Raw genomic sequence first — 14,183 nt, 5'->3', positions numbered from 1 at the left:
GATGGTGCAGGTCCTCCACACTGCTACAGACACCAGGGACCCTCCAGCCACCACAGAACTCTCATCACACACATCCTCATCTCCAGTGGGACCTTCTGATCACCTTGTGACACGCTCCCTGTGCTCCCCCATCGTGATTCCAGGTCTCTGCTGAAGATGGGTTCCCCTGCTCCAGGGGTGATGTCCAGGGGACAGGGGACAGGGATGCTTAGGCCAGTCACTTCTTCATTATGGACTTCAAACCCAGTTAGGAAAGCAAATAGCCAAGTGAAGAGCCCCGGGCATGTGTGTCCTTCCCATCTCTCTCACAATCGTTCCCCACTCCACACTCAGAGCAAACCTGAGCTGTGGGGACCCTCACGCCTCTGCCACCACTTTCTGACATCCCCTTGGCCAAGTTCCCCAGTCCCAGGGCACTGCTGCGGGATCCAGCAGCAGGAATCCCTCCGGGCAAGCACTGCAGAGCCAGGCAGCTCCCGGGGACAGGCAGTCAGCACCTCCAGAGCGCAAAAGAGAGGCACAGCCTGTCCTCCCTGAAGCTCCGGGCGGTAGCCTGGGCTAAGGAAAAAGGCAGCGACCAGATCCCTCCAGTGATCCCAGACCTTCAAACACAGCGGGGAGCGCGGGCAACCGCTGGGCTGGGCTGACCCCACCTTGAGCTTCGTCCCACGGCACCAGCCCCTCTGTGGGTTTTTGGTGCCTCTCTCCATAGAAAAACCCAGCAACTACCAGCGTCTCCCATGTGTCTCCAGCCTGGGAGTAACCCAAGAGCATCTACAGTGAAGCAAGAAAGCTGGAGAGCAAGGACTGGAGAGCGGAAGCGAATGCATGACGGCAAACACGAGGAGTTACACCAAGGGGAGAAAAGCAATGGGTCGGTAACGGGTGTGCTGGAGCCGGAGGGTTTCAGGTTTGGATATCGACCTGGATATCGCTGCCTGTTCAGGGTGGGTTTTAAAATCCTCGTCGGCACCAGCAGGTTTAAACCAGAGGAACCAAAACCCCCGAGCGCCAACACCTCTGAGGACGGTATCAAAGAAGGCAGCGGCGAACAGCCCGGTGATAACCCCAAAGACACCGGCGGGAGGGGTGAACCGGGGGCCGCCAGCCTGCCAGAGCTGCAGGACCCGCAGGTTGACCCGCAGGCAAACCCGCCCGGATCCCTGACATCCTCCTCTGCGCCCAACCCACACAAACACCCCCCGTCCAGCCGCAGCCCCCCACGATCCGCCACCCGCTTCCCAGCCGCAGGAGCCGGGCGAGGCGGGAGCAAGGGAGAGGAGGAAACACACCAACTTTACCTAAAGGGTCTCAAGGTGACGAGGCATCTTCTGACCATTATCTTCCCATCCGCGTTGACTGTGATCATCGTTCAAAGTTGCGGGGAGCGGAGGGCGGCCCCCGCACCCCCCCGACACGCTCCGAGGGGCTCAGCGGGCGGAGCGCGGGGCTCCGCGGGGGCGCATGGCGGGGTGCGGGTGGGGGGCACCTCCCCGCCCGCCCTACCCCTGCCCCTGCCCGGGGCCGGCCGAGCCCATGGCCGGGCCGCTCCGCTCCGCGCAGCCCCGCGCAGCGGCTCCGCTCCGCCCCGCACCGCCCCGCACCGCCCCGCGGAGCCTCCGCCGGGCGCCGCGTGCCATCTAGCGGCAACCCGGCCCCGCGGAGGGGGTGCCCGGGCCGGGGGGTGCCCGGGGAGGGGGTGCGGCAGCCCCCCGAGGAGAGGGGATGGCGTTCTGGGGGGAGGATGGCCGGTTTTCGGCCGCATCCCGGTGCGGGTGACCCCCGGCGTGGGGACCTCGGGAGGTGGGGATGGCCCTTTTTGGCAAAATGGGGTAGGGGAGTCAACCCAGAAATGCCACTCCCGCGGGTCCTGTTTGCTTTTGTAGGCTTTAGGAGCGGGGCAAACCTCTTTTCTTAGGAATGGGGGTTCTGGACTCTGGCTCTGACAGCATCACCCTGCGGCTTTGCAGCCCCATCACCCTCTTTTTCTTTCCGGGGGGCAACAATCACAGTCCATGATGTGGCATCCCAAAGTCCCCAGACACTCCTGGTTGCTGCCAAAAGGACCAGGGTGGTGTCCTTGGGAAAGACAAAGGGGCCGTGAGAGCTGAGGCGGGAGGAGCAGCTGCTGAGCTCAGCAGAGGTGTTCCCAGCTCTCCCGTGAAAGGTGACAGGCACAAAAAGCCTCCCAAAGCTTGGGACTTAAAGGAGCCGAATGTGCCCAGAGCTTATAGAGACGTCCCCCTCACCAGGGGTGAGGGAGGGGATGCAGCACCCTGGGGGGAGCACAGGATTGCAGAAAGCTGGGAGGAGGACACGGCTCCTGGTGTGCTCATCTGGCCACACTCCAGGACAGGACCAGGGGGAAGGCTGTGGTCTGGGGGGGCTGTGGTGCCAACAGGGCCCCCTCATGCCATGCTGACCCCATGGCTGGCTGTCCCTCTCTGCCCACCACCACAAAGCACAGGCTGACACTGAGGGAAAGCTGCCCCTTTGCCTTCCCTATTGCAGACACTCTCCTCCCGTGGTCTTTCCCAGCACTTCTCCATCCGTTCTTCCCAGGGCAAGAAACATTCCTCTCCAGCTCCACCTGCCTGGAATGGCTCAGCAATCTACCCCCCAAGTGCTGAGCAATTTCAACACCCTCCCGTCTCCAACAATCCCCTTCATGTAAACTAACCATGGGTTCCTTTGCTTGTCCACAATCCTAGTGTTTTCCCATGAGGCTGATGAAGGGGAAATGCTGCCTTCGTGCTCTGATTTCCATAGGGATCCCAGACACTCACACTGCTTCCTTCTCCCTGATGGAAACCAGGGGAGGCTTTGGTCATCAGGGCTCTGGGGAGCATATGCTTCAACATCATCAGCCACAGCTGGAAATGTACCACAAAACAGCACTTTCTCCTCATGAAACAGCGAATTTTTTTTCAAGCAGAAGTGAGAAGCAAAACTGTATTCTTTAGGGCTTCATAAATACAGAAGGATTTCTGTGTTCCCCCACATTGCCACACTGGGTCTGAGCAGGATAACAGTGGGCTGAGGCAGACAGGCTGAGGACTGGCAGGAAATGTTGATCAGGAACAGCAGCCAGCCAAATCCAAACCCTCGGGTCAGCTCTCCCTGAGCTTCAGTATGGGCAGCCCAACCTCTTAGCAAGGACACCCTTCTCTGAAGCCCATCCTGTGTGGACCTAATGGATGCAACCACTGCATGGACAGATCCAGCTGGTGTGTTCAGTCCTTGCCATTTTAGGTGCAGTTGGGAGCATCTGGCCTTCTCTGCAAAAACCACCTGGTTTTCTTCACCTGGTCATTGGGCAAGAAGAGGAGCAGCAGGCTGATGAAGGGCTGTGGGGATCCTGCCACCTCTGATCTCCTTGCTTCTGATTGCTCCCCTGCTTTCCAGCTCCTGCTGCTCTGACAGGACACTGCTAGTCCCCATCTGAGCTGTAAATCACCTAAAACCTGGTGTTTCCTTACTTGCTGCCCTCAAGAGCCCAGCTCCAGCTGGCAGCAGGAGGCAGAGCCCTTCATTCTGAGATCAGCTCAGCTCAATGGGGCTGGAAACCTTCCAAATGCACATAAACACACTGCATGGAGTGGTCAATGGAGCAGCCAAATCGCTTCCTCCAGTGTACCAGGAGCCAGCTGCACCTTCCCAAGAGGCTGAGAGGAAAAAATATCATCCCATCCCAGGGAATGCAGAGCAGGGGGCTACCAGAGTTCCAGCGTGGGATGAATTGTGTGGGGTGAGATCCCCCCACTCACCTCCTTAAGGATAATGCCAAGGGCATTCTGTGCATCCCACAGGTTCTGGATCGTGCCAACCAGCATCTCTTCCCCAAGGCCAATTGCAGGAAAAGGCTGGGCTGTGGCAAGTACTACACACAGATTTTTTTAAGATTTAGGGGCGAGTGATGTTGAGGGGGAGAAGGGACCATGGAGGAAATGGTGTCTCCCCATTCCTCCCTCCAGGGCTGATCCTGGGCTGGAAACGGCCCCCTGAGGGCTGTTTCTTGGGCAGCAGAAAGCATGTCAGCTACCTTGGCTTCCTCCAGGTGCCTCCTGCAGCATCAGCCAGGAAACAATATCAAATAAAGTAACATAACCAAAAAAAAAGTAAAATACAGAAATATGCTGTTGGCAATCTCCAGGCACATCCTGGCAGGGTGCTGGGGCCAGCAGGGAGCAATGGCACTTGCAATGCTGGCCAGGGAGCCAGGCAGAGTTACCTCTGCTGCTCCTGACTCCTGCCAGAATCACCCATGCAGGATTCCTCACCCATGGATGGGAATGTGGCATTTACTGCACCCTCAGGGCCCTTGTCCCTGAGGAGAAGTGCTGCAGCAGACAGTCCTTTCCCTGTGCTGCTGCTTGAAACAAAAGCTTAATTAACTACCAGCTCACTGTCTGTTTAGAGGGATAAATCTAAAATCCAAGGATGGTAATAAAGCAGTGAATTATCTTCTTCAGCAACTGAGAAGCAATGGCCCCAAAAATCAATATGCTGAAGTTATACTACGCACACAAACACAACACACACACACACACACTACACACACACATGTTTGTTATTCCAAATTCAGCAGCAGCAGGGAATGGAGAGAACCAGCTCAGCAGCCAGCTGGTACAAAAGAAACCAGTGTTCCACCAGTTAGAGCCCCTGCCCAGCCAGAGGTAGACCTGGAGCATCTCCAGTACGGGCTCCAGCACTGCCTGTAACTGGGGCAGGCAAGAGTTCCAGCTCTGACACCAGAGCACTGCTGGCAGCCAGGACTCACCCTGCACCACTGGCCCAGCAGAAGACCTGGGGAAATTTTCAACTGATCTTGAGTAGCCGTGTTACCATGAGTCCCAGAGCTCCCCAAGGAGACATTGCTGGGCAGAACACAAAGGTTTAGATCACCACAGCTGGAGAAAAGAGGTTATGAATGCAGGGTGGGCTGTAACCCATCAGAAATAAAGCTTAAAATATCATAGTCCTGCAAAGGGCACAGACAGACACTCATCGCTGCTCAGCTGTGGGCACCTCCAGACAAACCACACTGACAGGATTTATGTTGGCTTTTGGTGAGTGATGCCCATGTGCCAGGGCTCCAAAGTCATCCTGGGACCCTCCAGAGACTCCCCACTCCAGCCTGGGAGTCCAGCTGGGGAGCACTTCTTCAGTGCTTTCCAAAGCCTGGGGGATGGATCTGTCCAAGTTTCTTCTTGGAGCCTCCTCTCAAGCCTCAAGGTACTTGGTCTTCATGGAAAAATAATGATCCTGGAGGGGAAGAATCACAGCAAACCACCAACTGTAATGTGCTACGACAAGCCACTTCCTTAAGTTCTCCTCGCACACAATCTTGCCCTTGAGGTAAGAGATATAATTTGATTGCAGGAGCTGCAATGCCCAAATGCTCTGGGCATAAGATCACTTAGTCACCACAACTTCTCCGTGCCCCTCGAGCGACACTGCTGGGGACAAGGAGCTCTTTATTGATACAGAGCAAGTTCTCTCCGTCACTGGCTCACCCTCAATTACTGCATTCACGCCTCTGCCCATCTCTGTAGCAACGAGGCAGAAAAGCTCCAAGCCTGGTACAGACCTCCCTCACTGCTGAGCATCACCAACCACTTTTGGCTGTGCTGGGGGCTCCCACAGGCACTGGAGGGCTGGTACAGGCAGCCCTGCTCCACCCCTGCTTTCTGCCTGTTCCCAGGGGCAGCAAAAACAGCCCTAAATTTGCTCATAGGTTGGGGTTTGGAGAGAGCACCGAGCAAAGGGCAGGGAGGGGTGGCAGTGTCCTGAAGCCACCTTTGCACCCCCATGCACGGGATAATCAGGAGCTCTCCAAGACTGCAGAAAGGGACCAAGAGAAACCAGGAGGGACTGTGGCTGATGGGGCATCTCCAGCAGCAAGCAGACAAATGGCCTTGCTGCTGCCAGGGCACTGAACCAGCAGGTAGTGAAGACTCATCCATGGGCTCGGAGTCCCTGCGACGGCAGCCTCCAGAAGATGCTAAAAGGCAGTGGTGAAAGGGCACTTGGCACTACACTGAGGAGTGTTTTACCCACTGTGAGGATCCCCAGGGCACTCCTCTGGTCCCTGGGGCTGTTTTCTGGTCCCTGGGGCTATTCCCTAGTCCCCAGGGCTGTCTGCATAGCTGAGGTGTCAGCAGGGTGCAAGGTAACCCCAAGCAGAACTGATCTCTACCCCCTCCTTCCCTGGGACAGCAGCTGGGGGGGCAGTGGTGATGTACAGCACCTCTGCACTGCCTGAAGGTCAGAGCCAGCAGCATCCCCTGGATACAGGGTTAGAGGCTCGTTGCAGCCCTCAGAAGCCAGGCTGGATTCTCGGAGCTCACCGGATTGTCCGTGGCACTTGGGGAGCAGGAGGAGTGTTCCAGCCCTCAGGTCACCACAGATGCTGCAGCCCATGGTGCTGGCAGCACAGCACAGGACACACAGTTCCAGTGCTCAGGTACCTGCTGGAGGTGCACAGCCAGGTCAGGTGTCAAACATGGGACTCTACAGCTCCCATCAGCACAGGGCCATGTCAGCACAGCCTCTCATGGGGAATTTGGGAAGCTCTTGCCCTTGCAAGCCTGTCAGCACTGTGAATCCTTCGCTTCCATTAGCTGCTAATTTACTTAGAGCAAAGGAAAATACTCCTCAGCTCCCAGTGGGACGATGTGAGAGCAGCAAGGAAGCTGAATTTCCCTTTCTCTTCTTGGTTAAAGAAACTGATGCATTTTTCTTACCGTGTTAATTAAACCCACTGACCACCCTGGCTTCACCAAGAAGAAAACACAAAAGGTGAAAGGAGAGCCTGAACCAGCTCTATCAGTCAGAAAGGGCTCCTGGCTGCCCTGCTGCAAAGGGAGATGCTCAGAGGAAACAAGAGCAGCAATTAAAAATTAAAGAGAGAGGAAGATCTGTGCAGCAGAGAACGGAGATGCATTTGTATTGCTGCAGTGCATTAAGGGGGGGAACTCCTGACCCCCTCGGGGATAACAGCTCCCTCCGTGGGCAGCTCTGCCCAGCTCAGTCCAGGCAGGGAACAGGGAACAAAGAAGGGACCAAGCCCGGGGTAAAGGGCAGGGTGGGAGATGCTGAGCCGTTCCTCCTGAAGGGAAGAGAGCATCCTTTCTCCCTCTGGGTGAGGTTATTTGAGGCAAACCCCCCAGCGAGCCCCCACAGGGAAGGGCAGCGGGGAAAAAAATCAGGGAAGGAGTCAGCCCCGAGGGCTGGATCTGTCCCTTTGCCGGGCAGACTTCTCAGAGCTGCCAGTTCAGGTTTACCTCCCTCTCTGCCTCGCTGTCACACTCAGCTGAGCAGCAGTTCCCAGCCTGGCGCAGTCCCAGGAGGACACTCCGTTGCTCAGCCATTGAATTAGCATCGAAAGGGCAAGAAAATCCGGCTGGAGGAGCCTTCCAGGCTTGTTACCACGTTATTCTGAGCTCCTGCAACTGCCTCCCCAGACCGAGAGTGTCCCGGTGCTCCCCCATCCACCCCACTGGATGGATTTTATATCCCCTGTGTCCCTCAGCTGAACAAGCTCACTGACCTGGTGGCATCACCGTGCATGGTGTGGAGACGTGTTTGAGCTCAAGATGAAAAGTGCTGGACCACAGGGCTGGGAAGAAGGGAGAGGTTATAACCCCCCTGACAGGCTCCCACATGCACACGGGGCACAGGGCTCCTATCAGCATCCCAAAGGGAGCCTGGCATTTATACCCCCTGCAACATGTCTGGGAAGCACCAGAGCTGGGAGTCACCACAGTCAGCAGTGGGATGCTGGAGGAAGGCTTGCACCACCATTAGCCAAATTAAGAGGGAGAAGACATGTCAAGCTTCAGCTGTAATTAAAGAAAATCATGTCAGGGGTCAGAAGAGTGAGAACTCTCCAGCCTTTTAATTACTGCAGGAGAGTCGCCTCTGTTGCATGGCACTCACAGCCCTTCCTGGTGGGGTCTGTAAGGAGTTTGCTGCCTCAGCCCCACGTGCAGGGTGTCCCTGAGCCCAGCAGCCACAGCCCACGGGGAGCTGAGGGTCTGTGTGTCCCCCACCCCATCCCTTGCATCCCATCAGAGGGGAGAGAAGCTGTCTCAGCTCCCCCCAAACTCTGGCGTACCCCAGGCAAAGCCCTTCTCCTGCTGACACACAAGCACACGATGGGAGCCACACATCTTCATCTCACGCTCCACAAACCCATCCAGCTCCTTCTCTTGGTCCTTGGCTAGCAAAGCTCCAGCTCTCCACCAGCTCTGCCTTGGCTGAGGGAATGCAACGCTGGGATGCCCCATGGCAGCTCCCATTCCTCTCACCTTGGCTGTCCCCAGGGAAGGAGCCAGGGAGGGTATAGAGCCCACCTCGTTATAACTGAGAGGTGGCACAGACCAGCTGGCAGCCAGGGCTCTGTGGGCTCATTTTGCAGCCCCACCTCCGTCAAAAGACTTCAAAAATCACCCAGGAAATCCTATATTGTCCTGACTTATGCAAATTCATGAAACAACAAATGGAAACCCTCCCAGCTACGGGTTGAGATCATGCAATTAGATTGTTAAAAAATAAACCTCTGAAACCCTCAGACATTCAGACCTGAGAGGCCAGATGAAGAAAAATGTTTGCTTTTCACATACAATGAGTGGAAATAATTTTAGATTTTTATTATTATTATTTTAGAAGGGAAATAAGCATATTTCAATCCAGTCAAGAGTGAAATTGAGTTTAACAACAAAGCAATTTCTATTAGTGGAGACCCAGGGAAAAAAAGTACAGATGAATAGGAAACTCACAAAGAAATGTGTCAGACAATGGTGGAATTAGGAATTCAAAGCAACTTTGCTTTACTGCTGATAATATAAGCACATAATGATCTACCTCACCGCTAATGTGCTCCCTTCCCATATAAACACTGTAAAACCACAACAGTGGAAAAGATTGGGATTTAATTCTGCCCTCCATCCAGCAGGGAAGGGGAAGGGGTTTTGCAAAGGTGCTTTGCTGACATTAGGGCCGGTCCCCATCTCCTGGAGAGCACCTACTCGTCCCACCCCACCCTTCTTCACCTGCTCCACTCACTGCTGATGCCCCTGGGGACAGGCAGCATCCAGCCCTCTCACGTCCCCCACCACCACTGGGCCATGAGGGACCCTGAGGGTCCCCATCCCAGGGCACACCGTGTCACCAGGGGCTCTCCCCAGGATGACAAGGTGTCTCTGCTCCTCATCTCGCATCATCTCCATTGCCAAGGACTGAGGTCCTTGGGTTAAAAATTTAAAGTCTGAATAGTCTTAAGTAGCAAACCTTAAAGCAATTACGCTGCCCTAAATCTTTACTTGTTTTGGAGATTAATTTCTCATCTCCAATGAGACAGCTCTGCTTGTTTCTCCTCAGCAGGATCTGAATAGGATTTGAGTATGGAGACAAAGGAATATTGATCACACCCTATAATGCTGAACAGAATTTTTTTGTACCTTTTTCCTTCATTTTTCTTTTTTTTTCTATTGTTCTTCTCCCACAGACAAGCCAGTGAAGGTGAACTGCTGCAGGAGCTGAGGATGGAGCCACCAGGTGCTCTGTCACAGAGAAAGAGAGGAATGCAAAACTCAATTTTAAGTAAGTCCTGTTCCCTTTGAAATCAATTAGGTGACTCCCGAGGCCCTTGGATGAAAGGAGACAGACGGAGGCAATCAAGGGTAGAAGCACTTGAGTAAAAGAACAGTAAAAGCACGGAGCAATTCCCTAAAATGCTGCTGATCCATCAGCTAAGAGGGTCTGTGAAGGAAGACAGGATTTTTAACAGCTGATTTTATACCAACCCTTCTTCCCAGAGCATGGCTGGAACACGGGGTCCCAGTAGGTGGGACAGCTGTGACACAGCACACGGTGGGTTTCCCTGGGGTCAGATCCAGCCATGGATTAGGGACACAGATGTGTCCATTAGGGAGGAGACCTCAGCCAGCCTCAGAGGGCACTTGTCCCAGTCCTGCCCTTGCCTCAGGCTCAGCATCCCCCTGGAATGACAGGCATCCAAAAAGTGACACCACAAGGCATTTGCGTGATCCAGAGGGGCCCTGGCAGGGATGGAAAGTCAAACAAGAACAGGCAGTTCCTCGGGGCAGGAGGGTTTACATTTTTACCTCTATATTTCCTTACTCAGGAGGGAAGAGCACGCTGCTGGCAGAGCTTGTTCCCACATTTACCCACATCAAAGCTGTCTTGGAGCCCTTCTCTTCTGAATTTCCAAAGTGGAGAAAATCAGAATTAGCAAACTGAGGAGCAATCAGAGCTGCACTTGGCCTTCCTGAGGATTGATAAATCTCTTCCAACACCAGTAAATAACCAGACTTTGCTCCTTGCCTGGAGGAGGGAGCATCCCCCCTCCAAACACCTGCAATAAGACACTTGCAATTACTGCTTTGTCTCCTGGAAACTAGTAAATAATTCAAACAACTCTCTTTTTTTTCTTTCCTTTTGTTTTCCATTTTAATTAATCCACCTAGAATTTTGTCCTCCAAACACAATCACAGCAGCCCAGGAACAGCAGGTAGAGAATCTCATTACCCAGCTTCCCAGCCATATCCTAGAGCCATTATTAATAGAGACTTCACCAAGTGAGGAATTAATAAAACCCAATGGCACGGGGGAAGGGAAACACTTCTGGAGCACATCACCCTCTCTATCTCATCCCTGGGATGGGACCTCTGATGGTTAGAGGTGCCAGGGGGCTTAGGCAGAGCCAACATCCTGACTCCTTCAGCCCCCAGGTGCTTGGTCCTGCAGCCAAGTGTCACCCTTCTGTCAGTTCTTGTGGTCCAGGAGGAGATGCTGGGTTCAGAACAAGGTGAAGAGATCAGGACAGCCACCTCAGCACACAAAGGTCACTGCACAGCCTCTTGCCCAGCTGCTGGCAGGAGGCAGAGTCCAAGCATGTGTTTTCACAGTGCTCTGTTAATCCTTCCTTTTTCTCCTTACACCAGTAGCAGCAACATCCTTGGAGCACTGCCTTGGCACCAGGAATTGCTTTCAAAGAGGGGGTGGCATTACGGAATTCAAACACACAGGCCCCTCCAAGGACCTGCACTGGGAGGAGAGAGCAGGATCATGGCCCCCAGCACCCCCAGTTTTGGGGGTAAAACCTTGTGTCAAGCTGATTTCAGGGGTTTGGATCCTGCCCCAGTGCTCAAACCCACACTCTCCCTGTGCTCATGGGTGTCCTGCAGCAAGCAAAAACCCACCCACCCACTCATCCCTCCCTCCACAGATGCTGGGTCCACTCTCTGGGTGACCCCACTGGGAGGGTGTTTCGGAAGAAGAAAACGTCTTCTCCTTGGATCGCCCACTGCTCCAACGGGGTTTTCCTGACACAAGGCATTCCTGATAGGGCAACACTGGCCACAGGACACAAGGGACACCCTTCTCCCGAGGGGTGCTGTACACACAGCACGCTCAGTGAGGACCAGAGAGGAAAATGCCAGTACCTGGAGTCTCTCGCACAGAGACCAGGCAGGCAGCACACGCTTGTTCTGCACGGTTTTTTCCTGTCTGGATGCTTTTCTCCTTGTTCCCTCAGACCCGGGAAGCGCCGTGCTGGGCGTGCAGGCTGCAGGGAGGTGCGATTTCACTCGGGCTCGGAGGCTTCCCTGCCTTGATCAGCTGCACTTAGATAAACAGCAGTACATCAATAAGCAGCTCTAATTAGAGGTGTTAATAGCGCTGGGAGCTGGGGGAAAGCACATCGAGGCAGGAGGGAGAGCAATGGGCAATCTGAGGAGAGCGAGGGGAGGAGCTGGGAGACCTGGGGTGCTCAGGACCTTCCCTTTCTGCTGCGGGGGGGTTGCACACACCCCGCGGGTGGGACAATCAAGCTCCAGGAGCCCGCACGAAATTGCCGGGGAAATATCCCCCGTGCTGATTATCTTGAATAATTTATGCAGATGCTCTCGTGCATTCATATTTTATGGAAGTCTTGCAAAGCTGCGATCGTGGTTATTCACAACTCACTCCCTTCCAGAAATCTCCATCGGTGGTGGGTGGGGGAAGCTGGAGGGCAAGTTACACCTGGGGGACCTCAGCTCTCCATGGCCCTGGGGACAGGGCACGGACCTGCATCAGGGCAGCAATGTTCCCAAGGCTGGTTTGTGCTCCTCCATCCCAGCATCCATCCCCCAGTACCTCCAGGGGACACTGACTCCCACCATGACCCTGCTCCTGCACCCACCACCTCACAGCACTCCCCAGCCTTGATCTCACAAAGCAAAGAGGGTCAATGGCCCCAGGGAGGGACCTGGGACAGGCTCAGCTCCCACAGCACCATTCCCTCTGTGCAGAAAGTTATCCCACAGGAATGCAGGAGCTGGTCCCAGGGGTCCCTCTGTCCCCTGATGGGTGGGATACAGGCTGGGGCAGAGAGGATGCTTGAGGTACCCACTAGCTGGTGGTGGGCTGTGCATTCCTGCCAGCTCCAGCACTTCCACTGCTTTCCCAGTGGCTGTCTCCCTGGAAACTGGAGCAGAGGTGGGATGCAGGAAGGGACATTGCTTCCCTTTAGGGAAGGTGGGTGGACAAGCTGTGCAGGAATTCCTTCCAGCAAGGGGGGTTGGATGAAAGACCATGGCTCCTCTGCTGCACAGCTCAAGGTGTGCCAGGCAGGATCCTTCCTTCCTGGTGTTCCCCAAGGCTGTGGAGGGACACGAGCCACCCACACACCTCCCCCTTGCTCCACATCTCTATCTGTTTTAGGGTCAGGAAGACTCAGTGCCTTGACTCAAAGCCACAGAGGGAAGGGGTGATGGTCACTGCAGGAAAGGCAAAGGCCTGTGGGGAGCCAGCAGAGCAGAAGGAGGAAGGGGCAGGTGGTGGATAGAGTGGAGGAGAAAAGATGGGAGTACGGGAAAAATTGGAGGAAACCTAGAAGAGATGCTCAGAGCATACTGGAGGAGGATGTGGCCACAGGGAAGCCTGCCAGCTCCCAGCAGAGCAGAAAGTCAACGATATTAAAGATAAGACACTGGATATTTTCATTCCCTGCAGTTCCCTCTCCTCAGAGCAGAGCGAGGATGTCTGAAACACAAGCAGAAATTAAACAGGAGGCGCCTCAGTCTGCTTGTTCAGCCTGTAAAAGGTTTGGGGAGCAGAGCAGAGACACGGCTCAGAGGGGGCAGAAAGGACTGGCCCCTGTGTCACACACCACCACACTCTGGGTTTTGCTGTTTTCTTTCCCTTTGGGGACACCCAGGGAAGCTTTTGCTCAAGCCTGGCTGCCTCTGCCTGCAGCAACATCCATCCATTTCAATTAGAGAATCCTCCCTAAAAAGGGACCAGAAACTCCAGCCCCTGTGAGGCAGAAAGGGGGGGACACAGACAAACAGCCTCTGCCACGCTTGGGCTGCTGCTCTGAGCCTCATTCATCATCTACTGACCCCACGGGGGTGTCCAGCTCGCTGGGCAGGGGACGAGCAGCACCCCATCACTGGCAGGTTAATCAAGTTTGGCCTCTGCCAGCAACATCCCACAGCCCAGGGAAGGAGCATGCTGTGGATATGAAGGCAAGGAGGCACCTGGGGACTCATCCAGAACCGAATTTCCTCCAGGAGTTTGCATCAGGCTCAGTTAGAGCACTAGTGATTTATTAGGAGAGCTACTCCTGGGAGCAGCTGCGAGCTGTAAGGCTGTAGGACAGGAATCTGCTGCACCAGGGAGGGCTTGGGAGCAACACAGGGGGATTCCTGGGGCAAAAGCTGCTGGTTTGGCACTGGGTTTGTAGCACAGGGTCACCCTCGGGGCAGGAGAGCTGCAAAGGAGGCTACAAGCCCTGCTGCCAGCAAGTTGAGAAACAGGAGGCAGGGAGACCACAGCTCAGCTCCAAACCTACAAATGAGCCTCTCTTTTTAATCTTTTCCATGGAAATGGCTTCTCCAGTTTTTGTCTAGAGCAGCCAATCAAACCCAAAGAGTTGCATCTGACTGTGAGGGGGGAAAAAAAGAAATCCAGGTCTATTAAAATTGATGAAAGACACCTTGACAGTGTCCCCTTAATGTAATTAAAAACGTATTTAAAGGCATGCCAAATGTTTACTAATTAAATGAGCACTTCATTCTGTAGTCATAATGAAAAAAGTAATTGGGATACCTTGAGCAAATCCTGGGTTTTTAAAGAAATAATTACTTTATAGAAAATTAGTTACTAAATTA

At 54.4% G+C, this 14,183-nt stretch overlaps 1 protein-coding gene across 2 annotated transcripts in view; it reads right to left on the bottom strand.

Moving 5' to 3' along the window:
- Positions 1-1,618, bottom strand: part of MGAT5B (alpha-1,6-mannosylglycoprotein 6-beta-N-acetylglucosaminyltransferase B) — a 62,321-nt gene extending 60,703 nt beyond the window's left edge. For both annotated transcript variants that reach the window (XM_051797488.1, XM_051797489.1), the window contains exon 1: positions 1,302-1,618. In XM_051797488.1, the coding sequence (XP_051653448.1) occupies positions 1,302-1,369 (68 nt within the window). In that variant the 5' untranslated portion in view covers positions 1,370-1,618. The remainder of the gene's footprint in view (positions 1-1,301) is intronic.
- Between the last annotated feature and the right edge of the window lie 12,565 nt (positions 1,619-14,183).

This window comes from Manacus candei, unplaced genomic scaffold (genome assembly GCF_025592945.1).
Source record: "Manacus candei isolate 608988 ecotype Guabito, Panama unplaced genomic scaffold, ASM2559294v1 h1tg000047l, whole genome shotgun sequence".
NCBI classification, from domain to species: Eukaryota; Metazoa; Chordata; class Aves; order Passeriformes; family Pipridae; genus Manacus; species Manacus candei.
Note: the sequence above shows the minus strand (reverse complement) of the source record. Positions and strands in the feature narration are given on the sequence as shown.